Source organism: Hypanus sabinus (genome assembly GCF_030144855.1).
Source record: "Hypanus sabinus isolate sHypSab1 chromosome X2 unlocalized genomic scaffold, sHypSab1.hap1 SUPER_X2_unloc_26, whole genome shotgun sequence".
Taxonomy (NCBI): Eukaryota; Metazoa; Chordata; class Chondrichthyes; order Myliobatiformes; family Dasyatidae; genus Hypanus; species Hypanus sabinus.
Genome location: NW_026778997.1, coordinates 695 through 22,788, shown reverse-complemented (window position 1 = coordinate 22,788; position 22,094 = coordinate 695). Strand labels below are relative to the sequence as shown.

The 22,094-nt window shown below is 48.2% G+C and overlaps 1 protein-coding gene across 1 annotated transcript; it reads left to right on the top strand.

Moving 5' to 3' along the window:
• Positions 1–8,236: 8,236 nt before the first annotated feature.
• Positions 8,237–9,532, top strand: LOC132385834 (gastrula zinc finger protein XlCGF8.2DB-like). The gene has a single exon (XM_059958062.1). It carries the CDS (start codon positions 8,628–8,630, stop codon positions 9,435–9,437), a length of 810 nt encoding a protein of 269 aa, XP_059814045.1. The 5' UTR covers positions 8,237–8,627; the 3' UTR covers positions 9,438–9,532.
• The last annotated feature ends 12,562 nt before the right edge of the window (positions 9,533–22,094 follow it).

Below are 22,094 nucleotides of genomic sequence, written 5' to 3'. Positions count from 1 at the left end.
GAAAACTGCAGCTGTGGTTCTAACAACAGGCGTACTGTCCTGTCTGAGAAACATTCCCCGATACTTTGCACGGGAACCTGATGAGATCATCGACAATGTACCGTGGTTCTGTATTACCAAGGACAATTATTTCACTGACCCCGGGTGGGTAGGATATGACTGGCTGGATACGATCTTAACTCCGTTCCTCCCTTTCGCTGGGATCCTGCTGCTCAACGCTTTGACAGTCAGACACATTTTAGTGGCCAGTCGGGTCCGTAAGGGGCTGAAGGGTCAGAGCAATGGGGAGAACCGCAGTGACCCGGAGATGGAGAGCAGGAGGAGGTCTGTGATTTTACTCTTCACCCTCTCCGGCAACTTCATTCTCCTGTGGATGACAATGGTTGTAAATGTTATATATTATCAGGTCTCAGGAAAGGGATACAATTTCAATGATTCTGAATTGATCTCTTACTACTTCGGGTTTTTCCTGATGGATCTCAGCTGCTGCACGAACACATTTATTTACGCGGTGACGCAGTCGAAATTCAGGGAGCAGGTGATCAGCGCGGTGAAATATCCCGTCACTTCGATGCTTCAGTTGATTAACAGCGCCGCATCCTGAGTAGTCGCCAGAGGCGGCGGCAGAGTCGCCAGTCCGGGCTCCAACTCCTCAGAGTCACCGCCTGATCTCCCAACTGTTATTCCCAGGAGAATTGTCCCTTCGACCGACAGTCCGGGACGTTAAGATAGTGTGTTTGGGGAGGGGCAAAGCACCGTCCAAGAGAGTCAGTACCTCATTCTTCCCGCCAGATGCCAGACAAAGAACTGCTCCGGAATGCCGTCCGCATATTCGTCTGCGTATATGTCCATCTGTTCCCATTCCGCTCACCAACTTCACTGTCACATATTCCCACAAGACGGTGGCTGTCCAGTCCGATGCTCGTTTACTAACCAAATGTGAATCACACCAGTAAAATTAAGACAATCCAACTTAAAGGCGCTTTTCCGTTATCAACTGGACTGGTCTGTGGTGTAGAGAATTGGGAAATAAAATCCTTACTGCTTCTGTCTTCTGATGAATGCTAAATTACTCCCAACGAATCCTATCGATTATACGTAATGAAACACAACACTGCGAATTTAATTAAAGTCAAACCCATGACTTAAGAAAGCGGTTAAATGAAATTAATCAAGCCCCCCCCCAAAATGGCAATGACGCCGGTATGATTTCTTTCCTGATATGCTTCACCTTGAAACAGCATCTGTTCAACCGTTTCATAATGAAAAATCCTACACGATCCGGAAACATGCTTTGCAACAGTACAAAAGAAATAATTCAGCATAGTACGTCATGTCGATATAATTCCTTCCCTCCTTGTTTCTGCCATAAACCCAGCAATTTCATGTTCCCTTTCTAGTTCATGTCAATATAATTCCGTCCGTTCTTGTTTTACCCCTTTCTCCCCATACACCCAACACGTTTATGTATTCTCTAAAGTTGTACCCATTTTCCCATCAGTCTTTCCATAAGCTCCTAATTTTCAACATACATAACGCTGAACTTCTGATTTGTTAATTGAAGGGTATTTATCCACAGTTGAACTTTTGTAACTTACAGTCAACCCACTCATTCCCCTCAATACCTCTGTGTTCAGGGACCTATAAGAAGAAAATATATAAACAAGTACTGGAATGTGAATTAATCCCTGGTGAGTTTCCAACAGTAAATCTGACCGACTGCTAGAATAACCTGTTTAAATGTCATCAACACATAAAAGTAATCTGAACAATTATAACGCTACGTGTGAAGAAATTCTTCCACCAACCTTCAGCTTAAAATGATGGCAAAATTGTTGCTGAAAATGCTGATAAATGGTTGCAAATTAATTTCTCTATCATTGTCTATAATTCAGGCACAAGAATCGGCTACTCCACCATTCCCAGTTAAATTATCTTTCAGTCCATCTGTAAAAATGTTAAAACTTGTCATGGTTAGTGTAACGCTTTGGGCTATTTGTCTCGGGGAAAATCTGTCCACCCGCCAAACCGTGTCTCCCGTTTGCATGGATGCTGTGTAATGCACACTGGTACAAACTCGCACACACAATATCAGACAGCACACAGTGTACGGTTTACAGATTAGTCTTTATAAACCTGACAGGAAATAGGTAATTAATAGCAATACAATAGAAAAAGAATAGAAAAGGGCGCCAAAACATAGCTTCCAGTGGTTAGCTCCTCCGCTATCAATAATTATAACCCAAACATTTCAACTAAACAGAGCATTACCAAATCAGTTACCCTCAAAGAAGCCATTTCATTATAATGTTACAGAGAAGTCATTTTATATATGCAGTTTACAGATAACATTAGAGTTAATAATCTGAGAACCGTGCATTCTCCCCACACCGAATTAACTCATGCCCTCATGACGTTAAGATAATTCGCCAACCCTTCCTGCAGAACACACCGCCCAACCGAAGTGCAGAAAACAGTGACATAACTCCCCAAATCAGTGGAGTTCACACCCTGTTCCCCAGGTGCCACATAGGCCAATCTATCGGGGGTATGGGGTTGGGCCTTCTTCTCCGACGCCTGCGCACTCCCTCTTTTAACTCCTGCCCCTCGGACAACACGGGAGACACATGGGAACTAAGAGGCGAACCCTCCCGCGAGCGGTCACCCAAACCCCTCTGCACCTCGGAATCACTATCTCTTGCTTGGACCGAACATTCTGTATTCCAACGCCCTGTGGCAACCCCGACTGCCCATCACTGGCCTCCCTTACCCCATCTATCCCAGTGGGGGAAGGGCCAGGATCCTATCCTCCATCACGCGGGCGTCATCGAACGGCAGCGTGTACCAATCATCTGAGTCAACATCCTGCGAGTCACTATCCCTCACTTTATGCTATACAGTACTAATTGACATTTTCACTGACTGGGAGGAAGACTCTTCATCCGAGAGTAACCGGACACTATATTTTTGTTCCGAGGTACTGATCCTCGGATTTACATGGCTGGAGGTCGCTGCGTTAGGGACAATCTCTATGGGGACAACGCTGGCGTGTCAACCATGGCTACCTCCTACCCAGAAGACACCACGGCAGAGAAACCGGTCTATCCGCCATCCAAGGACACAGCGATGCGCATGCGCCGTAGAAATGGCGGCGCCGCCAGCTCTCAACCGCCGTAAACTCCCCGTGGCTCGGATAAATCGTGGGACTGAGAGAGAAGGAAAGGACGGGGACTGTCCTGAGGTGCGGGACCAGTGTGTACGGAGCTCATAGTAATTTTCCTGTAATCGCGGTGCAGACGCCGGTGATTAAGCTCCCACCCGCGGCCCCGCTCCTACCTGCGTCCGATCCCCGAGAGCCTCTCGTCTGTTGAGCGCATGCGCAATGTTCACGATTGGCTGTGCCGACCACGCATGCGCATTGGTTTAAACAGGATAAAAAATCTGCAGACGCGGAAATCCAAAGCAACACGTGGAGGAAGTCAGAGGGGCAGAAAGCAACTGTGGAGAGGAGAGAACAGTCCGCGTTTCAAACCCACACCCTTCTTCAGGACTGCAAAGGAAGGGAGGGAGTCAGAATGTGGCGGGAGATGAAGTGATAGGGTAAACCGGGAGACGGGGAGAGTAAAGAGCTGAGAAGTTAATGAGTGAGAGAGATAAAGGGCTGGAGAATAATAATATTCTATTGATCCTGAGTGGGAAATTCATTCCGTTACAGCAGCAACATTTAGAAACACACTTAACAGTGTGCAGACTTTACTAATAAGAAAGTAGAGAATAGTAATATATACAGTAATACTGTACCAATGTGCAATAATATTGCATAAAATAATAATGCAGGGATTATTGAACTAAGATGTGTGTTCACCTATCGCAGAAAGATGAACTCTTGCATTTGGTAACCAGGGAAATGGTGATTGATTTTAGGGGGAAGAGGACAGTGATGAGTCCTGTACACATTCTGGGAGAAGAGTTCACTGTGGTGGAGGACAATTAGTTGGCTGTTCACCTCGGGTAAAGACATTACTGAAAAACCAACAGAAAGGTTGTTTTCAAGAAGGGGATGAGTAGACTTTGTCTTCTAAGGAAGCCGAGATGCTTGAATGTGTGAGGCAGGTTGGTGCAGATCTTTTACCAGTCTGTTGTAGCGAGTGCAGTCTTCTTTGCTGCTTTCTGTTGGGGGAGCAGCATCGGTGCAAAAGGACAAAATAAACTCATCAGGAGACCTGGATCCATTCTTTGATAAACTTACCGATTATGGACAATATGTCATATCCTCTCCTTGACTTACCCGACAGGCAACAGAGTCCCCATCCCTCTTTCCAACAGACTCACTCATTCCCGCCCTCTCAAGCATAGTTAGAGAAATTGTTTCTTACCAAATGCAAGAGTTCATCTTTCTGCGATAGGTGAACACACATCTTAGTTCAATAATCCCTGCATTATTATTTTATGCAATATTATTGCACATTGGTACAGTATTACTGTATATATTACTATTCTCTACTTTCTTATTAGTAAAGTCTGCACACTGTTAAGTGTATTTCTAAATGTTGCTGCTGTAACGGAATGAATTTCCCACTCAGGGTCAATAAAATATTATTATTTTCCAGCCCTTTATCTCTCTCACTCATTAACTTCTCAGCTCTTTACTCTCCCCGTCTCCCGGTTTACCCTATCACTTCATCTCCTCCCACATTCTGACTCCCTCCCTTCCTTTGCAGTCCTGAAGAAAGGTGTGGGTCTGAAAGGCCGACTGTTCTCTCCTCTCCATAGTTGCTTTCTGCCCTCCTGAGTTCCTCCAGGTGTTGCTTTGGATTTCCGCGTCTGCAGATTTTTTATCCTGTTTAAACCAATGCGCATGCGTGGGCGGCACAGCCCGTCGTGAACATTGCGCATGCGCTGAGCAGACGAGAGGCTCTCGGGGATCGGACGCAGGTAGGAGCGGGGCCGCGGGTGGGAACTTAATCACCGGCGTCTGAACCGCGATTAAAGGAAAATTACTAGAAGCTCCGTCCACACTGGTCCCGCACCTCAGGACAGTCCCAGTCCTTTCCGTCTCTCTCAGTCCCACGATTTACCCGAGCCACGGGGAGTTTACGGCGGTTGAGAGCTGGCGGCGCCGCCATTTCTCCGGCGCATGCGCATCGCTGGGTCCTTCGATGGCTGATGGACAGGTTTCTCCGCCGTGGTGTCTTCTGGGTAAGGAGGCAGCCATGGTTGACAGGCCAGCGTTGTCCCCATAGAGATTGTCCCTAACGCAGCGACTTCCAGCCATGCAAATCCGAGGATCAGAACCTCGGAACAAAAATATAGTGTCCAGTTACTCTCAGATAAAGAGTCTACCTTCCAGTCAGTGAGAATGTCAATTACTATTGTATAGCATAAAAAATCCACCGGTCAGCTTTAGTTCTCTCTGGGTAAATAACGATATGAAACACCTTTGTCCTCGATGACAGGTGACTTGTAGCTTTCACATCACAAAAGTGCCACACTCCAATGAGAGTAACTACTGCCCACCCCTTCATAGTCATTGGCATTGCCATCGATGGGTTCATCACTGTCACTCAGCTGGGGGGAGGGGATCCCAGTAATTAGAAAATCTCCAGGATCAGACATGTAGTAACAAGTTCACTTTGTCGTGTTGTGGAACATGAACTTGAAATAATACCAAAGGACAGAGACAGACTGAGCCAAGTCATAGGTTGATTGAAGGCAGAAGTAGAGCCCTTTCTCATACAGACAGGAATACAATCAGAGATTTTGTTGGTCAGTCAGGATACTTGATCCATGCCTTGTTAGAAGATGGGGAGTTCACATAGAAACACAGAAACATAAGTCTGCAATTCATTACAGGCCCTTCGGATGACAACCTCATGCCGACGATATAACCAACATCTAGAATCTGCCTAGAGTTTCACTACCAAATATCCCTCTATTATTCCCAGCTCCACGTACCTACTGAACAGTGTCTGAAAAGACCCTTATTGTATCCACCTTTTCCACCGTCGCTGGCAGTGCATTCCATGTACCTGCCACTCTCTGTGTGAAAAGAGAGTGAAAAAAAAGCTTACCTCTGGTATCCCCCTTGTACCTACTTCCAAGCACCTTAAAACTATGCCCCCTCATGTTGGCTCGTTCAGCCCTGGGGAGAAACCTCTGGCTATCCACACGATCAATGCCTCTCATCATCTTATACAACTCTCTCAGGTCCCCTCTCATCTTCCATCGCTCCAAAGTTTACTCAGCCTACTCCTGTAAGGCATGCTCTCCAATTCAAGCAACATCCTTGTCAAACTCCTCTGCACCCTATTTAGAGTGTTTTTTCCTGTAGTGAGGTAATCAGAATTGAACACAGTGCTAAAAGTAGGGCCTAACGAAGGCCTTTTATATCTGTAGTAGTACCTCACCACTTTTGAATTCAGTCCCATGGCTGATGAAGGCCTTCTTAAAAACATTGTCCAGCTGTGTAGCAGCTTTGCATGAACTATTGACACAGATCCCACGATCTAGCTGCTCCTCGAAACTGCCAAGAGTCCTATCATTAATATTGTATTCTGTCTTCAAATTGGACCTACCGAAATGAACCACCAGGTTGAACTCCATCTGCTTCCCACAGTCACCTGTGGTATATCTCAACATGAGATGAACTGGGTGATATTGTGATGCCAGAGCTCACAGTGAGAGATGATCTTATAGAAACATGCAAAATTATGATTCAGATAGTTAAGGTAGAGGTAGAAAAGTTGTTTCCACTGGTAGTTGAGAGTAGAACTAGAGGACATCACTTTAACTTTCGGGGCATTTGGGATGGAGATGAAGATTTCCCCCAAGAGTTGGGAATCTATAGATTTCTCTGCCCAATGAAGCGGTGGAGGCTACCTCAGTAAATGCATTTGAGACGAGGTTGGATAGATGTTTGCAAAGAAGGGGAATGAAGGGCGATGGGGAAAAGGCAGGTTGGTGGAGACGGGCCAGATGATGTTCTCCTGCTCCTTTTTCTTATGTTCTCACCACAGACCAAAATCTCACCTGAAAAACTGTCCTTCACCTATTGATGTCCTTTCAAATATTTTTACAGGTTTGAAATGGCAGAACACTTGTGCATGGGCTGTCTATTTACGGATATATAAGGATTGGCCAAATATTTTCTTTGCAAGACGGACACATCTATTGTCAATCCTTGGAGATGAAGAATTATCTCATCCCAGCTGGAAATGTGTTTTGTGTCTGAAATGAAGTTTTCTGTTGTAACTCAGTGTTATCCACAGGAACCGGGGTGCTGAGAACACACCAGCATTTGCTCACTGGAGATCAGTTCTTCAACTGCATTGATTGTAGAAGGGATTCAAACATCTGACTGTCTGAATTGCCAGATGATTGATCGCAGTGAGATATCATTCTCCTTCTCTCAGTGTGGGGGGGGGGATTCACTCACAGCCTACCCACAGACTCGCCAGTGAGTTCACAGTGGGGAGAGGCCATTCACCTGCTCTGTGTGAGGGAGGGGATTCACTCACAGCCTACCCACAGACACGCCAGTGAGTTCACAGTGGGGAGAGGCCATTCACCTGCTCTGTGTGAGGGAGGGGATTCACTCACAGCCCACCCGCAGACACGCCAGTGAGTTCACAGTGAGGAGAGGCCATTCACCTGCTCTGTGTGAGGGAAGGGATACACTCACAGCCTACCCACAGACTCGCCAGTGAGTTCACAGTGGGGAGAGGCCATTCACCTGCTCTGTGTGAGGGAAGGGATTCACTCACAGCCTACCCACAGACACGCCAGTGAGTTCACAGTGAGGAGAGGCCATTCACCTGCTCTGTGTGAGGGAGGGGATTCACTCACAGCCTACCCACAGACACGCCAGTGAGTTCACAGTGAGGAGAGGCCATTCACCTGCTCTGTGTGTGGGAGGGGATTCACTCACAGCCTACCCACAGACACGCCAGTGAGTTCACAGTGAGGAGAGGCCATTCACCTGCTCTGTGTGAGGGAAGGGATACACTCACAGCCTACCCACAGACTCGCCAGTGAGTTCACAGTGGGGAGAGGCCATTCACCTGCTCTGTGTGAGGGAAGGGATTCACTCACAGCCTACCCACAGACACGCCAGTGAGTTCACAGTGAGGAGAGGCCATTCACCTGCTCTGTGTGAGGGAGGGGATTCACTCACAGCCTACCCACACACACGCCAGTGAGTTCACAGTGGGGAGAGGCCATTCACCTGCTCTGTGTGAGGGAGGGGATTCACTCACAGCCTACCCACAGACACGCCAGTGAGTTCACAGTGGGGAGAGGCCATTCACCTGCTCTGTGTGAGGGAGGGGAACTACTCAGTCAACCAGCCTGAAGATACATCAGCAAGTTCACACCACAGTGAGATGCTCCACCTATTCTGACAGCAGGAAGCAATTCATTCTGTCGTCGGTGCTAAATATACATCTGAAAATTCCCCAGTGAGAAGACAGTAACCTGTTTACATGGTGGGAAGGTATTCACACACTAAACCATGCCACAGTGACACCAGCAAGTTCATAACGGGGAGAGGCCAATCACCTGCTCTGTGTGCGAAAGGATTCACTGAATCATCTCAACTGAATGAACACCAGTGAGTTCACACTGAAAAGATGTCGTTCACCTGCTTAGACTGTGGGAAGGGATTCACTCGTTCATCCACACTACAGAAATACCAGCGAGTTCACACCGGGGAGAGGCCATTCACTTGCTCTGAATGTGGGAAGGGATTCAGTGACTCATCCAAACTTGTGAGACACTACCGAGTTCACACTGGGGAGAGGCCGTTCACTTGCTCTGAATGTGGGAAAGGATTTGCTCGGTCATCTCAACTGACTGAACATCAGCGAGTTCACACTGGGGAGAAACCGTTCAGCTGCTTTCAATGTGGCAAGGGGTTCACCCAGTCATCTCATCTGAAAGTACATCAGCGAATTCACACTGGGGAGAAACCGTTCAGCTGCACTGAATGTGGGAAGGGATTCACTGATTCATACTCCCTTGTGAAGGACTGCCGTATTCACACTGGGGAGAAGCCATTCACATGCTCTGAATGTGGGAAGGGATTCACTGACTCATCCCACCTTGTGAAGCACTGCCGAATTCACACTGGGGAGAAGCCATTCACATGCTCTGAATGTGGGAAGGGATTCACTGACTCATCCCACCTTGTGAAGCACTGCCGAATTCACACTGGGGAGAAGCCGTTCACGTGCTGTGAATGTGGGAAGGGGTTCACTGCGTCATCCAACCTGGTGAGGCACAGCCGAATTCACACTGGGGAGAAACCGTTCACCTGCTTAGATTGTGGAAAGGGATTCGCTCGGTCATCAGGTTTGAAAGTCCATCAGCGAGTTCACACTGGGCGATGCCAGTCACCTGTTCTGATTGTGGGAATGAATTCGCTCAGACATCTCAACTGACTGAACATCAACTGCTCAGTGTGGGAAGGCATTCACACACTGATCCACACTGCAGAGACAGTGGTGGGTTCACACTGGGGTGAGTGTGATCACCTGCTCAGACTGTGGGAAGGCATTCACACACTGATCCACACTGCAGAGACAGTGGTGGGTTCACACTGTGGGGAGGGTGGTCACCTGCTCAGACTGTGGGAAGGCATTCACACACTGATCCACACTGCAGAGACAGTGGTGGGTTCACACTGTGGGGAGGGTGGTCACCTGCTCAGACTGTGGGAAGGCATTCACACACTGATCCACACTGCAGAGACAGTGGTGGGTTCACACTGTGGGGAGGGTGGTCACCTGCTCAGACTGTGGGAAGGCATTCACACACTGATCCACACTGCAGAGACAGTGGTGGGTTCACACTGTGGGGAGGGTGGTCACCTGCTCTGACTGGGATGGGTTTCAATCAGTCATTCATCCTTGTGTCACCGTATCAAGCTTTGACCCAACGTGAATCTGAGAGATCATAAGCTTCAGAGGACGTAATTCACTCAGGTTCACCAATGGAGTATTAAAGGCAGTGGTTCAGGGCAGGTTATTTTTGAGCTTTCAGCGGTGGCCACTCCACAGTCAGGATGGATTATCAAGAAAACCTTCATTAGCTGGAGCAAATGGAGCTGTCACTGTTGGAGTGGACAGAGTTGGAGCGGAGACTTTGAGGCTTTAATTTTTTGATGTTTCAGTGGGGAGAGCAGTCAGTCAGAGAAGGCAAAATCATGATGGATGTAGAATTTTTTTTGCCCCTTCTTTACATTTTCTCAGTTGAAACAGTGGAGATGACAGGCGGGGTGGTGGAAAGCTGCTTTCTGGGATGTGGGAAGGCAGAGGACCCTGCTGTGTCCCTGATAACTACACCTGTGAGAAAGGCATCCAGCTTCAGCTCCGAACAATCCACATTATGGAGTTGCAGCTGGAACTGGATGAACTCCAGATCATTCAGGAGGCTGAAGGGGTGATAGGTAGGACATTTGAGAGGTATTTGCACCCAAGGTGCACGGCACAGGGAACTGGGTGACAGTGAGGAAGAAACTGGACTCTCTGTTTCCCCCTGTGCCCATCCCTTTGAACAACACAGGTATCACTTTAGGTACAGTCGGGGATGGTGGGATGACCTGGCAAAGAAAAGTCACAGCAACAGGGTCTCTGGCACTGAGCATGGCTCTGAGACTGAGAAGGGCAGCGAGGAGAAGAGGTGAGCTGTGTTGATACGTGGCTTGTTAGCTCAGGGAACTGACAGGATGTTCTGTAGGTGAGAATGAAATTCCAGGATGAATGAAATGAGAATGAAATTCCCTCCTGCATGCTGGCATCTGGGTCATCTCAGGTTGAGTGCTCAGCATTCCTCAGGAGGGTGAACAGTGAAGGTCGTGGTCCATGTGGGTAACAATGATATGGGCTGGTAGAGTAACAAGGTTAAGTTAAGGGAGTTCGGGGAGTGAGGTGCTAATTGAAAGGACAGCTCCTCCAGGCCTGTGATCTCAGGACTGCTGTCCGTGTGATGTGGCAGGGATCAGAAGATTATACAGTTTAACATGTGGCTAAAGAGTTGGTGCAGGAGGGAGGGGATAAGATTTTTGGATCATTTGAGCTTGTGAGGATTGCTGTGTACAGAGGAGTGAGAGTGTGTAGGTAGGGACAGCACATCACTAACGGAATGTGACTGGGCACACAGGTCTCTCTGTCTCTCTCACAAACACATCAGTGGAGTGGGGAGGGAGGGGAGTGAGAAGGGGAAGGGGAATGAGGAGGATGGAGTTCGGACTCCTTCACAAAGTCCCACACTCACCCAACCCTCCCCTCTGGAATTGGTCCCATTCCCTCCCCAAGATTGGGGGTGAGCATTGAGTCACCTTGCCAACAAGAAAAGGAATTGTTCGATAACATCTGCTTAACACATTTTGATAATAAATTTACATTGAACTTGAACATTGAAATGTACTGATGGGAAATGGTCTCAGTGAAGGTCCGAGAGTGGAAAACGAACCGGTGTTCAGCCCCACTGCTCCGTGCCAGACAAGAGCCCCTAAATGAGTCTGCCCGTGTGTCTTTTATTTCCCTTCTCAACCCCATTCCCTGCCCTCTCCCCATGACCTTTGATGCCTTTACTGATCAAGCACTGATCAACCTCTGCTTTAAATAATCACTTGGCAACTGTGCCGTCAGTGGCAATAAATTCCACAGGCCCCTCATTTACCTAAATGCATGCTGTCTGGTATTAGGTATTTTGACTCGAAGATTTAAAATGGCAGCTATCTACTCTATCTATATCTCTTTTAATCTTATCAAGCCGTGTCAGGGCACCCTGAGCCTCCTCCACGTCAGAGAAGCAGCCCAAGTTTGTCCGAACTCTCCTTACACAGTAGCTCATGCCTCTAATCCAGACAACATCCTGGTGAACCTCTTCTGCAAACTCTCTAAATGCTTGATCTCTGCTATTGGACATCTTGACGCAGAAGGTTAAAAGTGGCAGCTATCTACTCTGTCTATACCTCTGGTAATCTGATCAAGCTCTCTCAGCTCACCCTGAGCCGCCTTCACAGCAGAGAAAACAGCCCAAGTTTGTCCGAACTCTCCTTACACAGCAGCTCATGCCTCTAATCCAGGCAACATCCTGGTGAACCTCTGCATTGCTGTCCTAAACCCAGCGGAGTAATAGGCTTTAAGTAAGTAAATGGTGCGTTGTTGATTAATAAGAGTGTCAAAGGTGACGGGGCAAAGGCAGCAGAATGGGGTTTAGAGGGATAATCCAATAGTCGTGATCGAATGGTGGAGAAGACTCAATGGACGGAATGAGTATTTCAGTTCCTATGACTTGTGGTATTGTGGTGAGATGGCGGAGCGGTGGGGAGTAAGGTGAGTGTCAAGTCAAACTTGAGTTTCTAGAAAGCATTGGGACCTAGAGGCAAAAGAAAATAATATTTATATGGTTAAAAGCAAGAACAAGAATTTACTGATAGACCAGACAGAACCTACTGCCTGAAACAGTTTGGTATCAGTTTGCATCATCACGCCGGCAGTCCGAGAGCAGCGTTGGAATCTGCGGTAAGATGCCGAACTTTAAATAACTGGAGACCGTTTCATGGAAAAGAGCACCGCTGTCACTGCGTTTGAGTTAACTCCGACACGGGGCCCACCGCGCGCAGGCGCTTCTTGGAGATGACGTGGGGCTTAAGATCTCGCGAACCTTCGAGAGAGTTCGCCCGGTCGGAGGCCATAACGGTTCAGTAGAGAAACCGAGGTGCAGGTCCGAATTCGTCTACAAAATCCGAGAGGCAGCCAGTTTTTCACCTTCACCTTAACCTTAACCTAATGACAACTTATGACTGATTACTTATGACATTTTTTATGACTTATGACTAAGAACTAACGGAACTAACTGCCGCAGTTGCGAAAAATATAAGGAAAAGTTGTTTGGTCATTGAGTGGAATCCGGTTAAAAACCTTCAGGTAGGCGCATTCAATCTCTGTCAAGTGGGGAGGCTGCACATGTTCAAACAACAGAACAAGAACTCCGACTTGACAGTGAAAAACTGGTTGACAGTGAAAAGGCAAACACGAGGAAATCTGCAGATGCTGGAAATTCAAGCAACACACACAGCGCTTCTCCTTATAGATGCTGCCTGGCCTGCTGCGTTCCACCAGCGTTTTGTGCGTGTTGACGGTGAAAACACTGCTTTACAGTGAAAATGCTGCTTGACAGTGGGGAAAAAAAACTTTTTGACCGGGAAACTGGAGGACAGGAAACGGAAATCTGGGAGACTTGAGCTGGAGCAGTAGGAGCAATAACTTGGAATCCTTAAGAAGGAAGAAAATCAAGTTGAGATAAAACAACATCAAAGCGCCATTAAAAAGTTGTACTTGCCCTTTCAACTGTGAACAGCCTGCAGGCGGAATCAAACATGGCTGATCAAGCTATTGGGAAATCAGTTGATCAACTCAAGGTAAAGCGAACGACAGCAAAATGATTATTTTCTCGTCTGGCCAACAGTATTACCAGGGCCCATCAAAACATGTCTGAAGAGAATCTCGGAGTCAGTTTCAATAAACTCACAGCAGAAGCCGAGAAAGTCATGGAAGCCAATGATGATGTGGGGGCCGGATTCATTGCGGAACGGGAGGCGGAGCTGAACGCAGAGAAAGTAGCCGTGTTAACTGAACAGCAAAAAGCCGACCTGGCAAAGACGGCAAATGAATGTGAGTTGAAACGGAAGGAGGTCAGAAGCCTAATCCAGGAGACTCTTTGGAACAACTTTGGAAATGTTGAAATGTTCACAGCACTACAAGCAGCAGAGGATGAATGTGAAAACGTCGCTGCTGTACAACCCGATGGCCACCAGGAGGCGTATGACTTCATGCTTAACCACCTGCAACGACTGGTACAGACAGCGAAGGAGGTGCATGGTCGGTGGAAATGCTGGATCCCGCCAGGTGATCGGAAGCAACTTCTGAGTCGCCTAAAGTGGCTCGAACTCCACATCACCAAGTTGGTTTCCAAGAAAGAAAGGAGAAAGGAGGATGCTGAAAGACTAACACCAACGGCTTTTCCTCCAATTTTCCCACGCCAGCCATCAGACTGAAACTGACGGCCCTCTCCAAGTTTACTGGCAGAAAACGTGATTTTCACAGATGGAGAAAGGACTGGGAAGCACTCCTGAGGCAGGGAGAGCCGACCTGTTCAAGAGAGGTGATAAAGATTCAACTACCGGACAGTCTGGACCACCAAATCAGATGAGACCTTCGCCTCTCTACGTATCACACTGCAGATGACATCTTCCGTGTTCTCAAAAACCGCTATGGGAATCGAACGCGCATTGCTGTTGAAATTGTGGAGGAGTTACAGAAAATGCCAGAAATTATCAGCCACGGAAAATAATGGAATTAATTTAAACTGTGCAGAAGGCACTTCACGACTTGAGTGGCCTTGGAGACAGGGATGCTATCAAAAATCCGCTGGTGACAAGTTCAATTGAAAGTAAACTTCCAGAAACTCTCAAAAAGGAATGGCTGGTCTATGTCGCTGACAGGGGAAATGCTGTGGCACCAGATAATCGGTTTGACAGTCTCTTGGAATTCCCCAAAGAGCAAGAGAGCGTATATGAGCAGCTGGAGCCACTGAGGGTTGAAGAGCCGAGTAGAAGAGAAACCAGGGCTGAGCCAAGTCTACCAAGTCGGGCGACGACCATGCACGGTGTGTCGTCTGCGGTGATGGAAAGCACAAAAGGAAGCTCCACTTTTGCAAACGGTTTCGAGCTCCAAAGCTACCAGAAAAAGAGGCTGCTGTAAGAAAGGTGGCGGCATGCAAGAGGTGTATCGAGGTTCATGATGACTGTTCATACTATAAACCCGCCTGTCTGTGTAAAGACCAAGACTGCAAGGATGAGCGTACTCCCGAGCATCATTACTATCTGTGCCCCAATGCTGACATAAAGAAAAGCAGAGCAGGTCAGGAAAAGAGCAGTTTCGGTCCAGAGGAAGATAAAGGCAGGAAGAAATATGGAGAGGATCAGGATGAGTTCTTCAGTAAACTTGCACCGGAATTGGCCAAACAGTGTTGCGATGTATTTTCAAACACCGCATCCAGAGCCTTCAGCACTGTGACAGATAAGCCGGGCCTTCCGGTGGAAAGTGGATTGTAAGAGATGCCGGTGAATATGATGCTTCTCGAAGTCACAGCTAATGCTGGACAAAAATAGGGACGTTAATTGACTTGGCTTCAGACAACAATTATAGAACCCAGAAGGCTGCAAGTAGACTGAACCTCAGGAGTGAGGAAATCACTCTCGTCGTCCATGGGGTTGCGGGGATGAAGATTCAGGTCGAGACAAAGCGGTACCTTCTAAAAATCACTCCCAAGGTCACTCTCAAATCACAGCAATCGGTTTGTTAATGTCTAGACAGCATTGCAAATGTACACAAACATGTGACTCCGAAGCAACAGCAGAAATTTACACATAAGCCATAGAGAAGATCAGCTGGCGTCTCAGAGAGTCAGAGCTGTTAGAGACCTCGTGCTGCGGGACGGACGCCTGGGGAAGATGGCCAGGGGAGCACATCCTGACCTCTTTGAGGAGCTGTCTGTGTCGGTCCCCATGTCCAAGTCACAGTTTGCAAGGTCAATGAGAGCGGCAGCTGTCCAGTACGAGGAGCTCACCAGGAGAGTCCCGGAGCAACTTCCACAAAACAGACAGGATGGCATCAAGCTCCAGGAGTCAGGTACTTCAACCACCAAACGAGACTTCCTGGAGTGGAGGAAGTGGGATCGTATTGGCGCAGCATGCGAGCCAAAATGCCGGGGTTGCCGCTGCGGAAACCGCCAGCCGGGCGGCAAAAGAATGAATGACTCTTGCTGAAGAGAGGGATCCTGAAGTTGTAAAAAGAGGCCTCACCTATGTCACAGGGGACCGCCACAGCAAGGAACCACATTGCCACGCCAGGTATCTTTGGTTAGAAGATCCAGCTTCCTTGCCAAACAATAAAAGAACAGTCGAGGCTACGTTTCTCAGGACGGAAAAGCAACGAGCCAAAGAACCGATTGGAAACCTGCGTGCACTGCTCAAGTGCGCGACATGGTTGATCGAAGGGTTGAAATGAAATTGTCCGAGGACACAGTGTTCAACTGGAACGGGCCAGTTCCAGTCACATTATTGCTCCGAACCCGCCCTCTGTCACGACCCCAGTGAGACTCGTGTGGAACAGCAGCCAAACGTTCAGAGGCGTGAGCTTGAACGACCTGCTAATGAAAGGTCCAGATGTCCTCAACCAGATTCGATCTGTCCTACTCGGATTTAGGGGTAGGAATATACGCTGCTCTGGGTGACATTAAAAAGATGTACAATTCGGTTTGGTTGGAAGACCGGGAAGTGCACCTGCATAGATTCCTCTGGCGAGACTCCGAGGACGAAGGAGGAGCGGCAGGTGCTCCAACTCGACAGATACGTCAGTGACATTCTCACATCTCACAACAACCTTGACCAGCTAAAATCCATTACGGCAAATGTGGAGCAGATCCCGAAGGCCGGAGTGTTGAAGCTCAAGCCTTGGGTCTTTTCTGGGCAAAGTGGGAGGAAAGAGTGCAATGACAAGCTGGTCCAAGGCAGGAACCATGGTCATGTCAAACTTGGAGGCGACGCTACGTTGTATAAAAACCAACAACCCATCTACCAGCAGTGACCACCTCGCGTGGGTTGAGTACTCCCACAACTCTTTGGTTAATGCTGCCTTCGGAATATCTCCCTTCGCGTGCTCCCTTGGGCACCAACCCCCGCTGTTCCCCGAGCAAGAAGAGCAGATCGTGGTGCCGTCTGTTCAGGCCCATATCTATAGGTGCCGCGAATTTGGGAGGATACACGCACGACCCTGCCCAGATCAGCCGATCGCAATGGGACGATTGCCGATCGATACCGGACTCCTACGCCTGACTATAGACATCCCTCTCAAAATCGAGCAGAAGAAACTCACCCCTCGCTTCCTGGAACCTTTAGAAGTCTAAAGTATCATCAACCCCACAGCGGTCCGACTTAAACTACCAAGATCTATGCACGTTTCCCAGTTAAATCCACTCTCCGTCAGCCCCTTGTGTCCTCCGACTGAAACCCCTACACCCTCCCGGATCATCGCCAACCATCCGGCGGCTACTAGATGTGAAACGTCGGGACAAGGGTCGACTGGGCCCAGTGTTCCTTCGTTTCCAGTTGCTTTATCCTGGACACTTCCCTCATCCAGCACTTCCACCGGGACCATCAGGACAATCATGGAGGATCTTGCCTCGAGGATTCCGTTGAGGGGAAGGGTACTGTCATTGTTCCTTCGGGTAATTCCCCATCTTGCTACTACCTCCTTAATCGCTATGTATCCGTCTGGGGCGGCCAGAATGAGCATAACACTGACCATGGTCGATGCCCTCTGATCCTTTGTATGGAAGGTTTGAGCACACCCGATGTGGTGTTCAGTAATAACCAAGATCGCCGTGTTGCTGGAACCAGACTCTATTGATAGGAAATCCATACACACCAGAACAAATGGCCCCACTCTCTGCAAATGAGATAACGGAATGGGCCTTGTGGGCAGCGTCTTCCTCCGAATACATCGAATGCGCGGTTTACATTTCTCTACGACCACAGTTTTCATTCGGGGTCAGTAGAAACGATCCAATCCCTAGATCTTTTCAACCCCCAAATAACCTGAATTATCATCAAATGACTTCAATACAATCCTCGATACTTCCCAGACAGAATCAACTGGGAACGCGGAGAACTTTCTGGAGCAGACGTGACCCGGCACAGAATCTGGTTCCTCAACTGCCGTTTCGGCCAGTCTCTCCGCAGTAGAGATACGGCAGGGTGTTTCATCATTTCAGCTTGGGCCATATCCGCTTCCGCAGCAGCCGACCAAACGGTGATTACACAAGGGTCATCTCGCTGAGCGGAGGTCACTCCCTCTGGAAGCAGCTCAGAGAACTGCTTTGCATCCAGAGTGGTCAGGCTTGTGGAATGGCGCAACCAGAAGTTCCCAAATGACCCACCGCTCAAACCAGCCCCGTGATGAATCCAGGCACAGGAACGCCCATCCACTCTCAGTCCATTTCCAGACCTTCATGCACACATGGGAGAAAACAACTGGATCAATGTTCCGGCCGTCCGGCCGGTACATCAGGCTGAAATCATAGGCAGACAATGCGACGAACCAACGATGAACTTTGGCATCCAACTTTGCCAAGGTCAGGATGTAAGTCAATAGATCGGCTTCACAGACTATCTCAATGTCAGAAACTCTAATTTTTGCGTGAAGCGCCCCCTTTCTGCCCGGGCGTCTCAGGAAACATCTCGCTGGCAGAGCCCCAGTTCAGGACGTGCATGTAAATGAATTTAGGGGTGTCGGTAGATTTGGTTGAGTAACAAATATAAAGGTTGTTTCCTGTACGTTGATAATGAATGTACACAGCTTTTTGAAGGTGGTGGAGGCTATTCTGAGAACTGCTTGAAACCATTCTGATGTGCGTGTCAGATTTTTAGCGGGTTTGTGGTGCCCTCTTGGTGATGTGCACATATTTGAGGGTGCGCACCCAAATGTTCGCAGATTTAGTGTGCGTTGTCGAACATGGGAACACGCGGATTTAGTGATGTCCGCTTTCAAATATCGGGGTGCATACGTGGCAGCACGTGATGGTCTTGCACATCAAGATTTCCACACGGGTTTTGGACTGGGTTCGGAGTTTTTACGTCGAGGCAGATTTTCAATGCGACTCATTTTTTGTTCTGAGATAATCTCATGCACATATGGGGTTGTCAGCAGGTCTGTTGTGGGCACTGATTTGGAACGACAATCGTGGCCTTGGTGGTGCGCATGCGTTTAGGGATGCGCACGAGTTCATGGCTGAATTCCCGAACATGTGGGGGCGCACATACCTGGGGACCAGATTTAGCGGTTTGTCGGCAACTATGGAGGGCACACGGCTTTGGGTGGGGGGATTTGGATTTGGGGGTGCACGCAGATTTAGGGTTGTGCTGTCGGAGGTAGGACTGCACACGGATTTAAGGTTGCATCCAGATTTGGGGTTTCGGCCGATCTGGAGGTGCAAACAAACAACTGGGTGGCTGGGGATTTTTTTTTAATGTTGATACAGCCATTTTCTAAACTGTTTGAAATGATTCTTGCTCTGAGACAAGATATAGACAAGCATGTGAGGTGTTTGGGGTGCGCACTGATTTGGGGCTGGCACAGATTTTCATTACTTTCGGGCTTTATGGCGATGTTTACCGATTTCGGTGTTCTCACAGATTTTTTGGAGACTGCGGATTTGGAGTTGTGACGGGTTTTAATTTCCGATACGTTTATAACCCCTGTACTTTGTCCTTTCAACGGTTGCACATAGATTTTGTGGTGCTCTCTTATTTCTGTGTTGTCGAATATGGGATCAGCGTACGCCAGCGGATTTGGATTTACACAAGAATTGTGGGTTGCGTGCGAGTGCTTATTATCGAGTCAGCCGTTTTGTGTACTGTTTGAAAATGATGCTTTGGGATTAGATGATCTGCATGTGGAGCTTTCACCTGGTTGGTGTGCAAAATGATTATGGAGTGCGCTCCTGTTTCAGAATGTGCGCAGATTTGTGGGTGCACACGGATTTGGGTGTTCACACTGATTTGCGGGTTGCTTGCGCATTTGGAGGGGCACACAGATTTGGGGTTGAACATGGATTTGGGGTGTACACAGATTACGGAATGCGTCGGCCAATATGGGATGCACAGTAATTTGCTGATGTAATTTGCCATATACGGGGTACACACCGATTTGCGGATGTGAGCAATTGTGGTTCATTTGTCGAATGTTGTGGTTCACTTGGATTGGGCGTCCATTCAGAATTGGGTGTGAATGAACGGGTTGACTATTTCGCTGCAAAAGCTGTTGAAGATTCAACTGTAGATAAAGACCTTCCACTTTGCAAATCAGAAGTTTGCAGGGTTAAGAATTAGGGGCTTATGGTAAATCTAGTGGGATACTGGGCACAAGGGGAGGCACCTTTAGAGAACACCTGTGTTCCGTTCATGGGAGAACCGGGTAAAAACAAGAAGGGAAGGAATTATATTGATACGACCTGAATTAGCCCGACGATAACGAATTATTCCTTATGTCGTGTTGGAAAACTCCATACTGGGTCATGTAGTTCTTGTCATTATGAAGCACTTGAAAACACACTATTTCAGGGTGAAGGTGATCAGGTAGACAGAAATGAAATACAGATTTCATTACAATCGTTGGGGGCGGATATCTTTCATTTCAGTCGTGGGAATGAGTTTAATTTGATTCTCTCTATTGGGCTTCACGTGGTACAATCTGTAGGATTTTTGGAGTGTAATTCAGTTTTCATTAGAACAAAGAAGCAGCAAGGGTTTTATTTCCCTATCCTCTACACCATATTCCCGTCCAGTTAGTGGCGGGAACGTGGATTAATTTGGAGTGCCAACCACAATGTATCCAATACCCGCCCTATTTATATGCACGTTAGCCAATCAATCAAGCGGAAGGCGGAAACTGGTGTGTTTGACATGTGATTATCCTACCAGCATCAGACTAGAACACCAGCTGTCTTGTGGGAAAGTCGGTCTGTGAGGTTGGAGGGCGGGAATAGGGATAAATGGACATATTCCCAGACCAATGGATGGCTGGCATTTCAGAGTAGTTCGTTGACTGACATCTGGCGAGACCAGGACAGTGCTTTGCCCCTCCCCAGAAACACACTATCCTAATGTCCCAGACCTGCTGGTCAGTCGGACAGTCGGCCCCGGAATAACAACTGCGAGATCAGGCGGTGAATGTGAGAAGTTTGCCTCCGGACTGGAGAAATTGTGGTCGCGTCCGGCTTGGGCTCAGGACGCAGCTTTATTAATAAAATGAAGCACCGAGGGGACAGAATATTTCACCGTCCTAATTATCTGTTCCCTGAATTTTGACTGAGTCACCGCGTAAATAAACGTGTTGGTGCAGCAGCTGAAATCACTCAGCAAAACCCCGACGTAGATAAAGATCCATTCAGAATCATTGAAACTGAATCCTTCCCCTGAGACCTGATAATATATGAAATTTACAACAGTTGTCATCCACAGGAGGATGAAGCTGCCGGAGATGGTGAAGAGTAAAATCACAGACCTCCTCCTGTTCTCCATCTCCGGGTCACTGCAGTTCTCCCCCTTGCTCTGACCCTTCAGCCCCTTACGGACCCGACTGGCCACTAAAATGTGTCTGACTGTCAGAGCGTTGAGCAGCAGGATCCCAGCGAAAGGGAGGAATGGAACTAAAATCGTATCGACCCAGTCATATCCTATCCACCCGGGGTCAGTGAAAACATTGTCCCTGAGATCACAGAACCACGGTACATTGTCGATGAACACCCCGGGTTGCCGTGTGAAGTATCGGGGAACATTTTCCAGATAGAACAGTGCGCCGATTGTTGTTAGAACCACAGCCGCAGTTTTCCCGGTGCAATATTTTGTTTTCAGCTTCTGACAGCAAATGGCGACAAACCGGTCAAAGGTGAAAGCGACGGTGAACCAGACAGAACAGTGTGTGGCTGTGAAGCTCAGTACATCGATAACACTGCACACAGGAGTGATGCTCAGAAAACTCCACCTGAAGTAATAGGATTTGATTCGCCCCAGAATGACCGCGGTGAAAATGGTCAGTAGATCCGCCGCTGCCATGGCCATCAGGTAGCGAGTGGTGCAGGTAGAGAGGCCGCACTTTCCCCGAGACAGGATCACAATCGCCAATAAATTCACTGCGTGTGGGAAAGGGGGAGAAGAGGAGGGTGAGGGGGAGGGAGACAGGGAGAGGGGAGGTGGGAGGGCGAGGGAGCAGAGAGAGTGAGGGAGAGAGAGATAACAGACAGAGGGCATTACTGAACGCATTCCTCAAGGGATCGGGTTTCAGCTGAAGACCAGGCGTTGTGGAGTCAGTGCACGGCTGCTAACCTAACCTGGGACACTGGTCACACTGTCTCTGACCTGCCTTCTTCAGTGTGGAGATGAGACAATGTGTGGACAATCGTCGGCGATAAAAGCGATCTTCATGAACAACATAGGTCGGTGCTGATCCCGATTCCTGTCCCTGACC